The 20,982-nt window shown below is 41.3% G+C and overlaps 1 protein-coding gene across 1 annotated transcript in view; it reads left to right on the forward strand.

Moving 5' to 3' along the window:
* The window catches only part of LOC110497498 (storkhead-box protein 2), a 38,686-nt gene extending 23,174 nt beyond the window's left edge, over positions 1–15,512 (forward strand). The window contains exons 3-4 of the mRNA XM_021573630.2: positions 1–2,431; positions 13,523–15,512. Of these exons, the coding sequence (XP_021429305.2) occupies positions 1–2,431; positions 13,523–13,727 (2,636 nt within the window). The 3' untranslated portion in view covers positions 13,728–15,512. The remainder of the gene's footprint in view (positions 2,432–13,522) is intronic.
* The last annotated feature ends 5,470 nt before the right edge of the window (positions 15,513–20,982 follow it).

Genomic DNA, 20,982 nt, shown 5'->3' on the forward strand with positions numbered 1-20,982 from the left:
GTGTTCCGACACCGAGCTCGGAAATTCTGCGACATACCCTAAACATGCTGGTGCGAGAGAGGAAAATCTACCCAACACCTGAGGGCTACTTCATTGTCACTCCCCAGGCCTACTTTATCACCCCCAACCTCATCCGATCCAACAGCAAGTGGTACCACCTGGACGACCGGCAGCAACAACAACAACAGCAGCAGCAGTGTACCTCCCCACAGTCGGGCACCATCACGCCCTCCACCCCGGGCTGCACGAGGGAGAGGCCCAACCAGAAGAACCACGGTGACTCCTACAACACGTACCGCGATGATACACCCATTCCTCATGCCCCGGCTTACCAGAGGAAGTCTCCCAAGGAGCCTCGGGGAGAGCCCCCCTCCTACCCTGAGCCCCCTCCGGCTCCCGTTCAGACGTCACAGTTGCAAGAGCCTCTGATGGACAAGAGCAAGAGCAATGCCCCCTTCCCCTACAAGACTGACACGCTGACCAAAAAAAAGGAGGGCAGTGGTGGTGGCAGCAGTGCCGAGAAGCAATCAAAGAAATTTGGGCTGAAACTGTTCAGGATGAGCTTCAAGAAAGACAAGCTGAGGCAGCTGGCCACGTTCTCGGCCCAGTTCCCCCCAGAGGAATGGCCCCTCCGCGATGAGGACGCGCCTGTCATCACCATCCCCCGCACTGTGGAGATGGAGATCATCCGGCGGATCAACCCAGACCTGACGGTGGAGAATGTGGCACGCCACACGGCCGTGATGAAGAGGCTGGAGGAGGAGCGTGCCCAGAGGAGAAAAGCAGGCAGCTCGGCTGAGCACAGTGCACGCAGCCGGAGGAGTCGTGGTCACCGTCGGGTGCCGCACGGCAAGTCCCGTTCACACAGCAAGGCTCGCGTCTCCCGGGGTGGCCCGTCCGAGAGTTCAAACCTGAACATGGCCATGGTGGACAGGGATTACAGCCGCTTCTTCAGCCACTCGCTGGTGCGCTCCCCTCGTGAGGCCATGTACACATTGGAGCGCAAACGAAGCGGCGGGACTTACATAGTCCACAGTAACCCCAACATCACAGAGTCCCACTTCCCCGTCACCCCAGAGTGGGACGTGTCCGGAGAGTTGGCAAAAAGGAGGACAGAGATGCCTTTCCCCGAGCCCTCGCGTGGGACATCCAGCGGGAGAGTGCACCGAAGCCACAGTCAAACTCAAGAAGGAAGGAAGTCGCGCGACGAGATGCCCGATCAGGCTAAGGAGAGGTCCCACTCCATGGATAACGCTTTGAGCCCTCTGGGTGGAATGAGCACCTCTTTGGGGATGTCAGAGGACTATGAGCGGAGTCCCGACGAGCGGAGTCATTACTACACAGATGATGGGACTTTGCGGGCCTCCCAGAAGTCGTCCCACTACTCAAGGATCATGTTCTCGGCTGCCAAGTTCAACTCTGAAATGTATGTGCCTGATTTGGGGAAGGGGAGCTTAGGGAAGGGGAGCTTGGACGAGTCTAGGATCCGAAGCCCACTGGAAAGGAACAAGAGCAGAGACAGCTTGCCGGCCTACAGTGATCTGAAGGGACTCTCGCCCAAGCCCTCGGCGGACGACTACTTCCAGTGCAATACGTCGAACGAAACAATCCTTACCGCCCCTTCACCTCTGTCAAAAGCAGACCACGACACGTTAACCTCGTCTGAGGGAATCCGGAAGGGCACTCCGGCTGATCGCCACACCCCTCACCTTACCTCTCCCCTCACAATGGAATACAAAGAGGACTCTTTGGCAAAGGGACAAAACGGCTCAAAACGGCCAACACCAAGCCAGACCCCAGAGCCCATGCCTAATGGACGTTTGATACAACACCAACACAACGTAGACCCTGGAGGGGGAGGCGGTGGTGGTGGGGCAGACAAGAGGAAGGAGATCTTCAGCAAGGACACTTTGTTCAAGCCTCCACACAACGCGTTGACTGCAGGCTACGTGGAGGGCACCTACACCAAGTCGGGCACCCTGCGAAAGACCCCACACATCAAATCAGTCGATGTTCTTGACAATCTAGAGGCCCAGCAGCCTTCGAATTCAGCAGCTTCCCCCGCTTCCGCCCTGGGCCTCCAGGGCTCCGAGCCAGCGGTCCCGTCAGCCTCCGAGGCCGCCTTTGACTACTACAATGTGTCGGACGATGACGAGGAGGAGGAGGAGGAGGTGGTGGTGGAGGAGGCCTCACGGGAGGAGTTAGTGGCGGCAGAGGTCAAAGGGCACGGGGAGGGTGAAGTCGGAACCATGCAGTGGCTTCTGGAGCGGGAGAAGGAGCGTGATCTGCAGCGCAAGTTTGAGACTAACCTCACACTGCTCAGCCCCAAGGAGACAGAGAACAGTAGCAGCCAGAAGTCAGCACACTCGGCACGTCTGGATAGCATGGACAGCAGCAGTGTGACTGTAGACAGTGGATTCAACTCCCCAAGGTAAGCTGAACCCAGTTTGTCCACTACAGCAACCAGAGGGTTATGACCAAAGAATACACATAGAAAGTGGATATCATCACAGTCTGTCAAATGTAAACAGCTGGAGACAACTTGTAATTTTTTGAGGTATGTTTCGTACACTCCGCTACGGATTTGAGATCAAATGTTTTATATGAGGCGACAGTACAAAATGTCACCTTTTATTCGAGGGTATTTTCATACATATCTGTTTTACCGTATAGATAACGAATGCACTTTATGTATCTAGTCCCTCCATTTGAAGGTGTCGTGAGTTTTTGGACAAATTCACTTATAGTGTATTCAATTTCCTCAAAAGTTTACTATACAAACGCATTGGAAGGCACTTGTTGATCTCAAATACAAAATGCTGAAGGATAGAGCCAAATTAAAAGTTTTAGCTTTACTGTCCAAATAAAGACGTATGTTTTTGACACGACATTGTTTTTAAAAATGTTTTATATAAATATTTTTATTGGACATATAAAGAAATACAAATTACAAATTGAACAGATACGTCCTTTTATCTCTACTTTTTGAAACACCTTCCTCCCTTTAACAACAAAAGCAGCATACATTTTTTATTTATTTTATTTCACCTTTATTTAACCGGGTAGGCAAGTTGAGAACACCTTTATTTAACCAGGTAGGCAAGTTGAGAACACCTTTATTTAACCAGGTAGGCAAGTTGAGAACAAGTTCTCATTTACAATTACGACCTGGCCAAGATAAAGCAAAGCAGTTCGACACATACAACACAGAGTTACACATGGGATAAACAAACATACAGTCAATAATGCAGTATTTAATACAATACATTAACATTTTTTAAAACTAATTTACAATTAGAGATAATATATAAATATACATAAGCACACAAGTACACATATACACGTACACACAATGTGTATCCTGTTGGCCAAAATTCTTACTCCTGATCAATAGAGGGCAACTGTACAAAAAAGGAAATTAAAGGCTGCCATCTCAAGTAAAAGTTATCAGTAGAGCCTCTCGAAGTGTATTACATTTTTTCTAAGTGTAGAAAAGACAGTAGATCTTTCAACCAAGATGATATAGTGGGAGGTTTGAAGGATTTCCAGTAAAGCAAGATCTGCAGACGGGCTATAAGGGAAGCAAAGGCTACAACGTCCGCTTTACTTTTAGTGAGACTAGGCAACAAAGATGGAACTCCAAATATACATTTGAAGTCGGAAGTTTACATACACTTAGGTTGGAGTCATTAAAACTTGTTTTTTTTTGTCTTATTAACACAAAATAGTTTTGCCAAGTCAGTTAGGACATCTACTTTGTGCATGACACATTTTTTCCAACTATTGTTTACAGGCAGATTATTAAGTCACTGCATCACAATTCCAGTGGGTCAGAAGTTAACATACTTAAGTTAACAAGACTGTGCCTTTAAACAGGCGTAGAAAATTCCAGAAGCTGTTAGGCTAATTGACATCATTTGAATCAATTGGGGGTGTATGTGTGGATGTATTTCAAGGCCTACCTTCAAACTCAGTGCCTCTTTGCTTGACATCATGGGAAAATCAAAAGAATTCAGCCAAGACCTCAGAAAAAAATTGTAGACCTCCACAAGTCTGGTTCATCCTTGGGAGCAATTTCCAAATGCCTGAAGGTACCACGTTCATCTGTACGAACAATAGTACGCAAGTATAAACACCATGGGACCACGCAGCCGTCATACCGCTCAGGAAGGAGACGTGTTCTGTCTCCTAGAGATGAATGTACTTTGGTGCGAAAAGTGCAAATCAATCCCAGGACAGCAGCAAAGGACCTTGTGAAGATGCTGGAGGAAACAGGTACAAAAGTATCTTTATCCACAGTAAAACGAGTCCTATATAACCTGAAAGGCCTTTCAGCAAGGAAGAAGCCACTGCTCCAAAACTGCCATAAAAAAGCCAGACTAAGGTTTGCAACTGCACATGGGGACAAAGATCGTACTTTTTGGAGAAATATCCTCTGGTCTGATGAAACAAAAATAGAACTGTTTTCTCCTTAATGACCATTTTTATGTTTGGAGTAAAAAGCGGGAGGCTTGCAAGCCGAAGAACACCATCCCAACTGTGAAGCACAGGGGTGGCAGCATCATGTTGTGGGGGTGCGTTGCTGCAGGAGGGACTGGTGCATTTCACAAAATAGATGGTATGATGAGGAAGGACAATTATGTGGATATATTGAAGCAACATCTCAAGACATCAGTCAGGAAGTTAAAGCTTGGTTGCAAATGTGTCTTCCAAATGGACAATCAAATCAAATCAAATTTATTTATATAGCCCTTCGTACATCAGCTGATATCTCAAAGTGCTGTACAGAAACCCAGCCTAAAACCCCAAACAGCAAGCAATGCAGGTGTAGAAGCACAGTGGCTAGGAAAAACTCCCTAGAATGGCCAAAACCTAGGAAGAAACCTAGAGAGGAACCAGGCTATGTAGGGTGGCCAGTCCTCTTCTGTCTGTGCCGGGTGGAGATTATAACAGAACATGGCCAAGATGTTCAAATGTTCATAAATGACCAGCATGGTCGAATAATAATAAGGCAGATCAGTTGAAACTGGAGCAGCAGCACGGTCAGGTGGACTGGGGACAGCAAGGAGTCATCATGTCAGGTAGTCCTGGGGCATGGTCCTAGGGCTCAGGTCCTCCGAGAGAGAGAAAGAAAGAGAGAAGGAGAGAATTAGAGAACGCACACTTAGATTCACACAGGACACCGAATAGGACAGGAGAAGTACTCCAGATATAACAAACTGACCCTAGCCCCCCGACACATAAACTACTGCAGCATAAATACTGGAGGCTGAGACAGGAGGGGTCAGGAGACACTGTGGCCCCATCTGAGGACACCCCCGGACAGGGCCAAACAGGAAGGATATAACCCCACCCACTTTGCCAAAGCACAGCCCCCACACCACTAGAGGGATATCTTCAACCACCAACTTACCATCCTGAGACAAGGCTGAGTATAGCACACAATGACCCCAAGCATACTTCCAAAGTTGTGGCAAATGGCTTAAGGACAACAAAGTAAAGGTATTGGAGTGGCCATCACAAAGCCCTGACCTCAAACCTATAGATAATATGTGGGCAGAACTGAGAAAGCGTGTGCGTGCGAGCAAGGATGCCTACAAACCTGACTCTGTCAGGAGGAATGGGCCAAAATTCACCCAACTTATTTTGGGAAGCTGATGGAAGGCTACCTGTAACATTTGACCCAAGTTAAACAATGTAAAGGCAATGCTACCAAATACTAATTGAATGTATGTAAACTTCTGACCCACTGGGAATGTGATGAAATAAATAAAAGTTTAAATAAATCATTTTCTGTACTTTTATTCTGGCATTTCACATTCTTAAAATAAAGTGGTGATCCTAACTGACCTAAAACAGGGCATTTTTACTGGGATTAAATGTCAGGAATTGTGAAAAACTGAGTTTAATTGTATTTGGCTAAGGTGTATGTTAGCTACACTTGAAGTCGGACGTTATTAGAGGACAAGGCTACAGGTCAGTATCTCAAATTTGAGAGAGAGTATTAAAACAGGATGACCAATACTCTGACAGCTTAGAACATGAATAAAACAGAGTTTGGTCTGCCGGAGAGAATGAACGTCTATCACGTGTCGTTCGTGTCTGGGAGGAATTTACTATGTTTTTCTTTGTTGTAATGAAGTCTGTACAAGACTTTGAACTGAATGAAACTTAACCGAGCACATGAGGATGTGGCGTTAACCCTAAGAAGGTCCTCCTCCCACCAGTCATCTGCCAGGTCAAGTTCAAGTTCACTACCCCAGTCTTGATTTGGTTTATTGGAGAGTGTTCAGAGGAAAGCACAATGTCATATAATCTAGAAATCAGAGCTAAACGACTCCACAGGAGGGACAAAATCTCCTCTAGCAACGTCTTGGGAGGCAGTTTGAGGAAAGATGGGAAAAATGAGAGCGAACAAAGTTACGGGCTTGAAAATAACGGAAAAGATGATGAGAATTAGAAAAAAAGAATGAGCCAGATTAGATTTAGAGATGAGATCATTAAAACTGTCAAACATCCCATCTAAAAATACATCTTTGAAACAAACCAAACCGCTCTCATGCCACAAAACCAAAAAAGCCTGGTGGAGTTTGGAGGGTAAAAATAGGTGGTTGTTACACGTGGGGTTTAGGAGAGAAGTTAAGGTCCCCGCCGAAGATGAGGCGGTGGGTGTCAAGATTAAGGAGGCTAAAAGAGATGTCATAAATCTAGTGTCATCCCAGTTAGGGGTGAAACATTCACAAGTACTACAGGGGTTTGGAAGAGGGTGCCACTAACTATTGCATAAGGATCTGAAATGATCTGTGAGGGTGAAAACTGTACTCGTTTGTGAATCACTATTGCTGTTCCTCTGACTTTGCCGTTAAACATGTGAATGAAAAACCTGTCCAACCCATGCTTTACGCAATCAAGTATGGTCATTTCTTGAAGAAATGCAATATCAGTATCCAGGCTCTTCAGATGTGAAAATACTCTGGCACGCTTAATTTCCCCCCCACAACCGCAAATGCTTCATGTCACCAGTCTGACTGGAAGCCGCAAGATACCATCCTGACTTGTTGTTGAACTAGACATTAATCTTCATAAGAGGAGAAGTCAAATGAAAAAGAAAGAGGAAAAGAGAGATTGAGAGAGGAGCAGCATAAAAAAATATATACAAATCCTCTAAAAAAGCAGAGCACAAGAATCTTTGGATAATGCCAACATAAAGCCCTCTCACCATCCCGAACATTCCAAACATACACAAAAATAAAAATGATAGTACAATACACTTCAAAGAAGAAAAAAAATGAAAACATACAAATCCTAAACTCGTCATTATTAACGAGACGAGTAGCAGGAATTCTCTTTTACTCAGCATCCGTTGATTACCCTACATCTCTGTGAGGTCAAAAAAGAAGATGCGATCGGTGGCATTTCAATGTCCATAAAATGTAGTCCACTAGGTGTCGCCACAGGGCTGAGTAATGAGAAACATTTTAAATTAACCAGTAAGCTATGAAAAGTATCGCCCCCTGAATTGTTAAATTGTTAAACGTCCTAAGGAGGAAACAATAAATAAAAGTATACAAACGGACAACTAGTATTTTGGATATGTACAATTAAGCAAACAAACCGTGGGTCTAAACTCTTCAGCTAGTGCAACAAATAAACAACAAGAGTACAGTTGGAAGAGAGGAGTGATATTATTAGACTCTAATGTCGTAGTGGAGACAAAGAAAAAGGGAATGTAACTGAGGACCGTCTGTGACCAACATCACCAACTATGGCCAACGTAAGCCACGGTAGTTCAGAATGTCCATAAAAAAAAAAAGTAAAAAATACAATTAAAATAACGGTGGACAGGATCGGTGTCTAGCTAGTAACATTAGTATCCAAAATGATCTAAAGGCTGCCAAACTGCAATGTAGGCTATAGATTGCTATTAGTGGTGCAGCAAGTTCAAAGCTTTAGTAAAAAGAAAGAAATCAAAATGCTTTTAAAAAGCGATTGCCTTTGATTAAGAAACTGAACAAGATCAAATGGAAGTTTAAAGAGCAGTGAGACAGCGTAGTGTGTAATTGTCAACAACACAAACGAGTTATGTGCTGCTTCAAACATACTTACTGTAGCCAGCAAGCTTTAGCATATTTTTTATTTTACCTTTATTTAACTAGGCAAGTCAGTTAAGAAAAAATGCTTATTTCCAATGACGGCCTAGGAACAGTGGGTTAACTGCCTTGTTCAGGGGCAGAACGACAGATTTGTACCTTGTCAGCTCGGGGATTCAATCTTGCAACCTTTCGGTTACTAGTCCAACGCTCTAATCACTAGGCTACGCTGCCGGATTGTTTCCCTTAGAAACGGATCAATAGATGGCCCTAGATGTATACTTACCAGTCAAAAGTTTTAGAACACCTACTCATTCAAGGGTTTTTCTTTATTTTAACAATTTTCTACATTGTAGAATAATACTGAAGACATCAAAACTTTGAAATAACACATATGGAATCATGTAGTAACCAGAAAAGTGTTAAACAAATCAAAATATATTATATATTGGAGATTCTTCAAAATAGCCACCCTTTGCCTTGATGACAGCTTCGCATCGCACACTCTTGGCATTCTCTATACTAGCTTCATGAGGCAGTCGCCTGGAATGCATTTCAATTAACAGGTGTGCCTTCTCAAAACTTAATTTGTGGAATTTTTTCCTTCATAATGCGTTGGAGCCAATCAGTTGTGTTGTGACAAGGTAGGGAGGGTATACAGAAGATAGGTAAAATACCAAGTCCATTATGGCAAGACCAACTCAAATAAGCAAAGAGAAACGACAGTCCATTACTTTAGGACATGAAGGTCAGTTAATACGTAACAACATTTTTTTACATTTAAGTTTCTTCAAGTGCAGTCGTAAAAACCATCAATCGCTATGATGAAACTGGCTCTCTTGAGGACCGCCACAGGAAAGGAAGACCCAGAGTTACCTCTGCTGCAGATGATAGGTTCATTAGAGTTACCAGTGTCAGAAATTGCAGCCCAAATAAATGCTTCACAGTTGAAGTAACAGACACATCTCAACATCAACTGTTCAGAGGAGACTGCGTGAATCAGGCCTTCATTGTCTAATTGCTGCACAGAAACCACTACTAAAGGACACCAATAAGAAAAGAGACTTGCTTGGGCCAAGAAACACGAGCAATGGACATTAGACCGGTGGAACTTTGGTCTGGAGTCCAAATGTGAGATTTTTGGTTCCAACCGTCATCTTTGTGAGACGCTGTGTGGGTGAAGGGATGATCGCTGCATGTGTATTTCCCACCGTAAAGCATGGAGGAGGAGGTGTTATGGTGTGGGGGTGCTTTGCTGGTGACACTGTCAGTGATTTATTTAGAATGCAAGGCACACAACCAGCATGGCTACCACAGCATTCTGCAATGATACGCCATTCCATGTGGTTTGGCTTTGTGGGACCATAATTTGTTTTTCAACAGGACAATGACCCAACACAACTCTAGGCTGTGTAAGGGCTATTTGACCAAGAAGGAGAGTGATGAGTGCTGCATCAGATGACCTGTCCTCCACAATCCCCCGAACTCAACCCAATTGAGATGGTTTGAGATGAGTTGGACCGCAGAGTGAAGGAAAAGCATTCCAAGTTAAGCTGGTTGAGAGAATGCCAAGAGTGTGCAAAGCTGTCAAGGCAAACGATGAAAATAAAACCTAACATAACTCAAACGGAAAGCATTTGCATTTCTGCGCATACCAGTCAGTGCTGAGAGGGAAGCATCTCAAATATAAAATATATTTTGATTCTTTTAACACTTTTTTTTGTTACTGCATGATTCCATATGTGTTATTTCATTGTTTTGATGTCTTCACTATTATTCTACAATGTTGATAATAGTGCAAATAAAGAAAAACACTTGAATGAGTAGGTGTTCTAAAACTTTTGACCGGTAATGTATGTAGCCTAGTGTCCACACGGTCACTAGAACTAATGTTACCCACATAATACAGGCAGGTGAGAAATCATCCCAATTCAGGAATTCAATGTATGTGCTGTCGGTAGAAGGACTCAGCTTCTTCAGGAGTTTCGAAAAATGGACCTTGCCGTTAAAGGTGACACGAAGACAGGCAGGAAAAATCACCCCAAAGTGGATTCCCTTCTTGTACAGAATGGACTTGATGAATAGAAAACCTGTACAAAATAAAACATATTCCAAAATGCATCCGCTGTTTGCAATTAGGCACTAAAGTAATATTGCAAAAACCGTTGCAAAGCAATTACATTTTTGTCCTGAATACAAAGTGTTATGCTTGGGGGGAATCCATTACAACAAGTTACTGAGTACCACTCTCCATATTTTCAAGCATAGTGGTGGCTGCATCATATTATGGGTATGCTTGTAATTGTTACGGACTGGGTAGTTTTTCAGGATAAAAAAAGAAACGGAATGGCGCTCAGCACAGGCAAAATCCTAGAGGAAAACCTGGCTCAGTCTGCTTTCCACCAGACACAGCAGGACAATAACCTAAAACACAAGGCCAAATTTACACTGTATCTTACCAAGAAGCCAGTGAATGTTCCTGAGTGGCTGAGTTAGTTTTGATTTAGATCTGCTTGAGAATCTATGGCAAGACCTGAAAATTGTTGAATTGCAATGATCAATTTGACAGAGCTTGAAGATTTTTGAAAATAATAATGGGCAAATGTTGCATAATCCAGGTATTCAAAGCTCTTCGAGACACCCAGAAAGACTCACAACTGTAATCGCTACCAAAGGTGATTCTAACATGTTTGTTAGTGTTTTATTTTTCATTAATCTTTTACAAATCTTAGAATTTTTCTTCCACTTTGACATTAGAGTATTTTGGTATAGATCCTTCACAAAAAAATATATAATTAAATCAATTTTAATCCCACTTTGTAACACAACAAAATGTGGACAAAGTCAAGGTGTGTGAATACTTTAGAGGTTAATGCTAACCAGCAGTGTTGAGCAGAATTTTATGTTTTACACTTGTTGATTTCTATTCCTTTGCTTTTACTGGTATGTAGTGACATTTAGTGGTAGTTGCAGATGTCAATGTTACAGTGCCGCTGGTCGCCCCAGGTACATTTGTTATTGTTTTTTTGTTTTGTTGACTAAATGGAGGAGAAGAGCATCCAAATGGAGGTGAGCATCATGGTAAAAACAATTGCTGCACATATTCGCTGTTCTATCTCACATGCAATGACGTCTGAGGGAAAACTGTGTTGTTGTAATATCTGAAATGGACATGGCAGTTTCACCATTGAGGATTACAGCTTTAATAATTTACATAAAGCAGATGTGAGCGTTAATCTAAATGGTGTTTTGAGTCCTGTTGATTATGATGCCAAATTGAAACATTAAAACTTCAATGTGTCTGTTAATGTAGCTTATCCCCAAAAAACTGATTTTAATTTGACCAGATATACACCCTGATTGAAGCCTCTACACTTTGGCTGTAGTCTCTGCTGCTTTGTCCTGTTGTTTGGAACTCTTCCTTATGGATGTGGCACTAATGAATGTATTATGTCAGGGGTGTCAAACTCAATCACCTCCAAGGGCCATATTGAAATAACACAAATTCACAGTCCAGACATAACCTATATGCCCCTTTATATAATGTCCATTAAAAAAGTACATTGAATTCTGTATATAGCATTTTAACAGAAATAAAACAAAAGAGAGAAAAAATATTTGTCCAGCCTTTACTGCAATGCTTGCAGATGTGCATAATATGCTACGACACTAATCAAAAACTATTTAAAAACGGAAAATAACAAAAATGTAGTTTGGTTGTTGTAGCATTTAAACTTTAAACATGTTTTACATTTGTCTTGCTGCATGGATCACCAGTTCGGTTGAATGCAGCATTGCTGTATGGCAGTGGTGGGAAAAGTACTCAATTGTCATACTTGAGTCAAGATACCTTAATAGAAAATGACTCAAGTAGAGGTGAAAGTCACCCAGTAAAATACTACTTGAATAAATGTCTAAAAGTATTTGGTTTTAAATATACTTAAGTATCAAAAGTACATGGAATTGCTCAAATGTACTCAAGTATCAAAAGTTAAAGTTAAATTAGAAATAATTTCAACTTCCTGATATTAAGCAAACCAGACGGCATATTATTTTTTTATTTTTTATTTTTTTTAAATATTTTTTTTAGCCAGGTGCACACTCCAACACTCAGACATAATTTACAAACGAAGCATTTGTGTTTAGTGAGTCTGCCAGATCAGAGGCAGTAGGGATGACCAGGGATGTTCCATTTTCCTGTCAAAATGTAACGAGTACTTTTGGGTGTAAGGGAAAAATACATTATTTTCTTTAGGAATGTGGTGAAGTAAAAGGAGCCAAAAATATAAATAGTAAAGTACAGATACCCCCAAAAACTACATAAGTAGTACTTTATAGTATTTTTACTTAGGTACTTTACACCCCTGCTGTATGGTGCCCTGGAAATGTATTGTAGTTGAGTAGCGAGCCTCGGCTACTGCGCAGATGTTGCCGTAATAGGACTACGTTTACCCTTTGTATGGTGTTTTGTTGCAGGTTTAGTTTTTTGGTTATTCATTGTCAAGCTTTAAAAACCAAAGCCAGACTACAACATTTTAGTAGACTAGGATGTGGTATGTGTCTGTGCACTTTCCCTCCGATGCACTCTATAAACAGGACACACTTAAGCAGCGCAATTTGGGTTCGTATCAGGTTGTAATTTCATACACTTTTAACTCATCATACTCACGTGTGTCCTAATTTATACTGACGTGTGTAACTTTTTGTCAACCAATATGACACTTTCTGTAGTACAGCAATAACAACACGCTTAAACTTTCGGGCCGGTAGAAGATTCAATCAGTGCCATTAAGGAGAACAATTGGGAATGGTGCAAATGTTTAGTGATGATATGATACAGCACACTGGTTGGCTCGTAGGTGTATGTGTGTCTGTGTGTCTGGAAGGAGGTGTGTGTGTGTGTGTGGGTCAAGGAAGAAAAGTGTGTGGCAATGCACTGCCATTGGTGCACAGCACGTTGGCTGTGCCTAAATGAATTGACAACCCAAACCATTGCCCAGGCCAGATAGAAATGTGTCACGGGCTGGATCTGGCCAGCGGGCCTTGTGTTTGACACACAGGGTTTGAGATAGTCAAATGTCAAATGTACACATTACCTTGAAAGAAGTCTTTGGACAAGGAGAGACTGCAATCCATGCTTTGGTTTATATAAACTAGCCACCAACCGCTAATATTATTCTAACCAAAACACAATGTCCCCAAGTTAGCATGGTTTAAATTGCATGCCCAAATCCTCCCCAAGTAACTTTCAACTAAGTCATAAAGCTACACAATCACATTTTTGGTTAGAAAATGAAAAGCTGTCGGTGGCAGTGGCTAGTTTACTTCCCACTTATTGCAAGTCTCTGTTGTCCCCATCCTCTAATTCTCTTTCTGTCCTCTCCTTCTCTTTACTCCACCACGGATGTGTCTCCGTCTCACTGTCGTGACAGGACACGTGAAAGCCTGGCTTCCAACACGTCGAGCATCATGGAGAGCAATAGACGACAGAATCCAGCATTGAGTCCGGGCCACATGGGCACCACCAGCATTGGTCCGCCTTTCAGCTTTCGCACCATCCCAGAACCCCCCCATACCGCACAGCCTGAGAAACTGCAGAAATCTTCAACCTGCCTGGCATCCATCACCAGCGTCTGACCTGACATACAGACAGACATACATCAAGGCCTGAAATGGAGGACGTGGATTATTAAGGTTATGGTAGGGACCATTGGGGGTAATAGGGGGGGTGGAGAAGGCAGAAGTTGGGTCACGTTGTGCCCCCACCTTCTCCTCACCCATCCAGACACACATGTCCACCCTCCCTCACCCAACCCCCAGAAAATCCAACTACTACTGGGACTGTTAACCACACAGGCATGGCTTCCAGAGACTGTTCCCACAGCTTCAAAACTTCACTGCAAAAAACAAACAAACAAAATGACAACCACAAAATGAAGAAACTATCTTGACCTTGATTCATTTTGTCTCCCATTGCAAGAGAGCCAATCAGGAATTATCTTGATTTGGATTATATTGACTTTAATTTTGTTTTTGGGACAGATTTCCAGATTCCTCAATGTTGGTATTAGAGAAATGTAGTCACATTTTGGAAAATCTATACTTTTACGTGTTATTTCCAATCCATGTCCAATGAAATGTTTTCTATCAAGAATTATAAATAATTTATCAGGAGAATTATCTTATTTGTATGTTGATGTTGATGCACAGTATTAAAAATAATGAAGGAAGAGATAAGGAGGTGGAAAGGCAAAATGTCAGAGGTTCCAATTTGTGTAGTGCAAAGCAAAATAGGCTATTGTAGTTCTATCCATACAGTATCATTTATTCATAAGTACAATAATGTATACTCAAAACTTTTTTTATATTTAAGTGACTGAAACGAAATCATTCAAATGAATAATGACAATTTAGTAAGGGAAACGGTTGTTTTACATTGTTAGTTGAATTATTACGTTTCCATCCTGGAGCACTAATGTGCCTTTTCTGTGGTATTTATGACTAAATAAAAAAAATATTGAAAAAATTCTTTATCCAACACATAATCTCAGGTCATAAGAATTTATTCTCTTGAACACACGCACACACACACTCTGTGATCTTGTTGGTGGTGTGTGAGGAGTTTGCCTTGCTGATCAGTGGCGCTCTGAGTGTTGTAATTGGTTTGAAAGGACTTGACTTTTCTGTTTGTTTCAGATGTGTTTGCCTTTTCACTACATGTTTGCCAGAGTGTGCATAGATGAACCATAAAATGGTTGCAGCGGGTGCAAATTGTAACTATATATCCCAGGGGTATAGGACAGACAAACACCTTGTTTCCCTAAACATGTTTATCACTATCATTGCCAGAGCCATCAAGGCATTTATACAACTTATGTCTGCGGTATTTCTCCTTAAGTGTTGTTTCATGAAATTGACCAGCTACTAAATTGTCTTGCCAATTGCAAAATCTCACAAAAATATTAGAGCATGCGGAATAGCGATGGCTACCTTGCAAGAGAAGAGTGAAGAGTTATTGCAGTCCTGCCTCTTTATTCGCAATATTGTTTGTATCACAATACTGTAAGTATCGTGTTTTGGGAATTTGTTTTTCTTGTACAGGTGCTAAGATTTCTATATGAAACGCTCGATTCCATCCTTAATGCTGAAGATCTGCTTTTTAGCATGATTGACAATTAAAGGCAATGGTTTGAAAGGACTTTACTTTTCTGTAAATTGTCCTGAAACAAGTATCAAAGCTACATTAGGGGTTAAGTTAATTACCCCCCACATGCAGAATTGCAATGTGCATTATTGAAGGAATTTAAATATGTCTGGTGCCCATAAAACACAGTAAGTTTATCAATCTTGCATGATAGTGATCAATTAATGAACTACACATCCAATTGTACAATTGTATTCACTTCTACTTTGAAACTCTTTTTTTGAAGTTATGCAGTCTCCTCCCAGTGGTCAAAAAATGTTGGTTGAAATGTGATTAAAGTTATGTCATATAACCTGATTACAACCAGTTAAAGATACCTTTTTCTTAACATCAAGATGCCTGGGAAAGACTGCATAACCGGAATACAAGGTAAAGGCGTCTTTTTATGGTAGCTAAAGAAAACTATAAAAACATAATTTTACAATCATTAGCTAATGACATCACAAATTATGACTATGACATCACAAAATCACAAAATGTGAACTTGACCTCAGTACAACCAGTTTAGCCCGCTGAGACGATCGTAAGGCTAGAAGATTTAATTTTTGTCATGACAAAAATGTGTTCATTATAAAACAAGTGACATATCAATATGCCCATGAATGTCATACATCACAAAGGCTATGTCAATCACTAATCAATGTCTGGTAACTTTAGTCCAATGGATGATCAGGATCACACTTGATAAAAGATTATGTGAAATCCCTAGAATATTATCGAGTTAATAACAGTGAGACGGAGTGGAGACAAAGGGAAAGATTAAATAATGGATAATGTAGATTAATCAGTATAATCATAGATTTTGTTCACAGCCACCATACAAAACTAGCTTGCTTATTCAAGCCAGTTGCTGTGGCCGTAGTTAGTTAGTTTTGTTTTTCTGACGTGTCTTTAGTATGATGTCTGCTATCAGAAATGGGACGGGAACAATTTCTGGCCTTTTGGTAGCCTGTTTGATTGACAGGAGTCTTCCTTAGTCTATACTCATTTATTGATAGTCTTGCTCACCAAAGGCAGGACGCAACATTTAGGAAGTTATAGATAATGAGGGTTGTTTGTAAAAGTTTCTAACTGCTTACAAATAAATGTTGTGATGGGAGCAACAATCAGAAAATGTTTAAACATTACCTACATAATTTAGGATGATTAGCCCTGAAGGTCTAATGGGCATCTTATCTAACTAAAACATTAAGGTGAAACTGCTGGTAACTTATCTAAAGACATTTATTTCATGGCTTATAAGCTATACTAGCCAAAGTTCATGAGATAATTATACTGTATGTCCTTTTATTTAAATTATTTTTAAAGAAGGGAATGCAATGCCACGTTCAAAGTTAGACATTTAGCAATGAAAATACATTTACAATAGCCTATACTAGAGAACATCTACAAGTGATGCTTTTGGATTGTTGAAAATCTTTGAAGTCAGTAAGAAAACCAGATAGGGGTTCAAATACCATTTGAAATCTCTCAAATACTTTGAGCTTTTGCATCAGCCTGCCTGGTGTGCCAGGAGGGTGCCGTTTGCACTTTTGGGACTTTTGCAACAAGCAAACTCAATCAAGCACAACTAAGGTATTTGAAATTATTTTATCCTAGGTCTGAAGAACCTGGACCTCATGATTAGATTTCTTTCAGTGAATGTGTGCCTCGAGTGATTTGACTATAGCCGGTTGACAAATGTTACGGTACTCCATTTTGGGGTAAGCTATGCTTTTGGCCAAGGCATATTAGAGAGCTATACTGTACATCTGGCAAGTGAAGCTAATAAAGTACCTGCTAAAGGAAAGTCATGGGCGCAAGGATGACTGGATCCAGATTCCTACATTATTTTCACATACAATGACAAAAAAAAGTATGTGAACCCTTTGGATTTCTGCATAAATTTGACATAGATGAAGATCAGATACAAAGTCACAACAATAGACAAACACAGTGTTCTTAAACTAATAACACACAAATTATTGTATTTTTCTTGTCTATATTGAATACATAATTTAAACATTCAAAGTGTAGGTTGGAAAAAGTATGTGAACCCCTAGGCTAATGACTTCTCCAAAAGCTAATTAGAGTCAGGAGTCAACTAACCTGGAGTCGAATCAATGAGACGAGATTGGATATTTTGGTTAGAGCTGCCCTTGCCCCATTAAAAACACTCACAAAATTTGAGTTTGCTATTCACAAGTAGCATTGTCTGATGTGAACCATGCCTCAACCAGAAGAGATCTCAGAAGACCTAAGATTAAGAATTGTTTCCTTGCATGAAGCTGGAAAGGGTTACAAAAGTATCTCTAAAAGTCAGTCCACAGTAAGACAATTTGTCTATAAATGGAGAAATTTCAGCACTGTTGCTACTCCCAAGGAGTGGCCGTCCTGCAAAGATGACTGCAATAACAGCGCAGAATGCTCAATGAGGTTACAGTTTCTCAGTCGCTTTGGTGCATTTTTCACATCATCCCTAACATGTGCAAAATAATAAGTGCATTTCTCAGAACAATTTGTACAAACTGCAATATACAATAGATATGTTTCTAAAGCTAGTCAGTCACTAAAAATCCTTAGTACATCTCTCAAAAGTAAATATTCATGCCAATGATCATGTCAGTGTCATCAGAATGATAAGTCATTGAGTCATTGTTCACGAACAAGGTCGTCAAAATGTTTAGGCATGTTGTCAATGTAACTGTGTAATTTGACAGTATTACCTGATGTAAACTTAGGCTACAGTTTGGATGACAGTTACTGTATTGAAAATGCACAAGGCTGCACTTCTATGGCATATATCAATTTCAACAGTACTATTTACATATTACATATTGTATGTGGGTTATTGATTGAAAGAGACTGGACAACCCAAGGGGCACAAAGGAAAACAAACAAAATTAGAAAGAAACACAGGAAACCACCCCTAAGGCACAACTTTGCCCGCAGCACTGTTGTGCTGTCTCTACACATCCAGATGTTCCTGTCTGTCGGCCCACATATTCTCATCCACATCACACCGGATATTTTCCCTTCCAATGCAATGTGTAAAGAATCTTTTGGAATGCCTTATCCATCCTCTGCAGGCGTCTACTGTGATGTCCTCACATGCTGCATCCATTGCAGCCAGCAGGGTCATCTGTGTGTGGCTGACGATCGTACACCTTCCACCATGCTGAAAATAACTCCTCAATTGGGTTAAGGAATGATGAATAAGGCGGGAGGAATTCTTTGAGCATCCTCGGGTGGGTCACAAACCATTGCCTTATGATGTTTGATCGATGTAAACTCACATTATCACAAATGACCACATACTTTGGCAAATCCTCTCTAAACAGACCCCTCTCATCATCAGGGATGAGAGCCCTGTAGAGAGTCTCTAAAAAGTTGAGTAGATGCTGGGTGTTGTATGGCCCTATAAGGGGGATATGGGTTAGGACACCATGCTCCGAAATAGCAGCACACATGGTGATATTTCCTCCCCGTTGGCCTGGCAAATCCACAGTAGCTCTGTGACCGATGATATTCCGACCCCGCCTTCTGCATTTGGTCAGGTTGAAGCCAGCCTCATCCACGTATACAAAGTTGTGAGAGGGTTCACTTGATTCCAACTCCATTATACGCTATATCCCAGAACACAGTTGAATTTGTTTTGGTAAGGAAGAGTGACATAAAATGTACATATATTGCATGTTCCTTCCACAGCAATGGAAATGTGTGCAGTATATGCTTACTGTACTATGTATCACTAGAAAATGTTGCTGTAAAGTAGTTACATAGATATATGTTTTACCTGTACATACTGGTACCGTAGCTCCTTAACTCTGTCCTCATTCCTTTGGAATGGAACACAGTACAGCTGTTTCATACTCATCTGGTTTCTATGCAGCACCCTGTCGATGGTTGAGATGCTAACCGTATGGATGTTTTCAAAGACATCGTTGTCTTCTATAATGGTCCTTTGTATTTCCCTGAGTCTCATGGCATTGTTTTCTAGGACTATGGTGCAAATAGCCTCCTCCTGTTGAGGTGTGAAAAGGCGTCCTCTGCCACCGGTTTGAGGTAATCTTGCAGTCCTATGTGGGGAAAAATGCAGTGATGCACACTTTCACATAGACAAAAACTATGCGAACACACATTTTACTGTAAAACATACAGGTGGGTGCATGTAAGGTGCAGTATGTATCTGTATAGAGTATATTTCTGTATGCTGTGAAATACAAGTGGACTACTGTAATATGAAGCATTGTAGGAAGTATACAGTATACTGCTTATATACAGTAACAGTGCACTGTACATTGGTGGACATACCTGTTCTCTCTTCTAAACGTTTGAACTATTGAGGACACGGTTGATCTCCCAATATTCGGCTGCACCCTTCGACCCGCCTCAGCCATTGTAAGGCCATGATTGACAACATAGTCTACAATAGTGGCCCTTATGTCATCAGATATGCGCCTATGTCCTCTTCTGCCTCTTCCTCTGTTTTGCCTTCCACCACGCATCCTTGCTCCTCTTCTTCCTCCTCTTGGCTGTTGACCCTGTTCGTTTCCTGGTCCATCCATTATTGGAAAATTGCAACTCTGTGTTGTGGTCTGTCTATATATGCTTGCCAATTGATTCTTCATGAAATGCACCTTTGAGAAATTTAGACAACTGGTTGATTGTTGGTTGAACTAACACTTTTACATTCCTTCATGAGTGAGGGTCAATTTCACCTGCACGATTCATCAATTCACGTTTTTGTTCAAAAGGTCTAATAGAAATGTGTAAAACTATGCTTGACAGTTTATGACAAATAGTTCAACAACTTTGCATGTAATGGCTTATGGAAGGAACTAATTTCTAGATGTTTTGAGGGGTAAGACTATTCAACAGAGAACCATCTACTATATTTTGATCAACATGACATGAGCAATTGATAATGTGGAAAAAGCTGACACTTGTACATTATCAATGGCAATTTGTTCAAAGGAATAAGAAATTGCTTTAATGATGTGCACAAGTGACTAGATGATTTGGAATTTGTACAAGTAGTATCAAGAATTGCACTTTTGATCTAAGAAATGCACCAAAGCGACTGAGAAACTGTAAGAAGAATCCTAGAGTGTTAGTTAAAGATTTACAGAAATCTCTGGAAGATGCTAACATCTCTGTTGACGAGTTTACAATATGTAAAACACTAAACAAGAATGGTGTTCATGGGAGGACACCATGGAAGAAGCCACTGCTGTCAAAAAAACAACTATTTCTGCATGTCTGAAGTTCGCAACAGAGCACCTGGATGTTCCACAGTGGTACTGTCAAAATATTCTGTAGACAGATGAAACTAAAGCTGTGTTGTTTGGAAGGAAGGAACAAAAAAAGGCACAGCATACCAACATCAAAACCTACGGTGGAGAGAGCATCATGGTTTGGGGCTGCTTTGCTGCCTCAGGGCCCAGAGAGCTTGCTATCATCGACGGAAAAATGTATTCCCAAGTTTATCAAGACATTTTGCAGGAGAATGTAAGGCTATCTGTCCACAAGCTTAACAGAAGTTAGGTGATGCAACAGGACAACAACCCAAAAGACAGTAAATCAGTAAATCAACAACAGAATGGCCTGAACAGAAGAAAATACGCCTTCTGGAGTGGCCCAGTCAGTCCTGACCTCAACCCGATTGAGCATGACCTCAAAAGAACGGTTCACACTAAACATCCCAAG

Source organism: Oncorhynchus mykiss, chromosome 19 (assembly GCF_013265735.2).
Source record: "Oncorhynchus mykiss isolate Arlee chromosome 19, USDA_OmykA_1.1, whole genome shotgun sequence".
NCBI classification, from domain to species: Eukaryota; Metazoa; Chordata; class Actinopteri; order Salmoniformes; family Salmonidae; genus Oncorhynchus; species Oncorhynchus mykiss.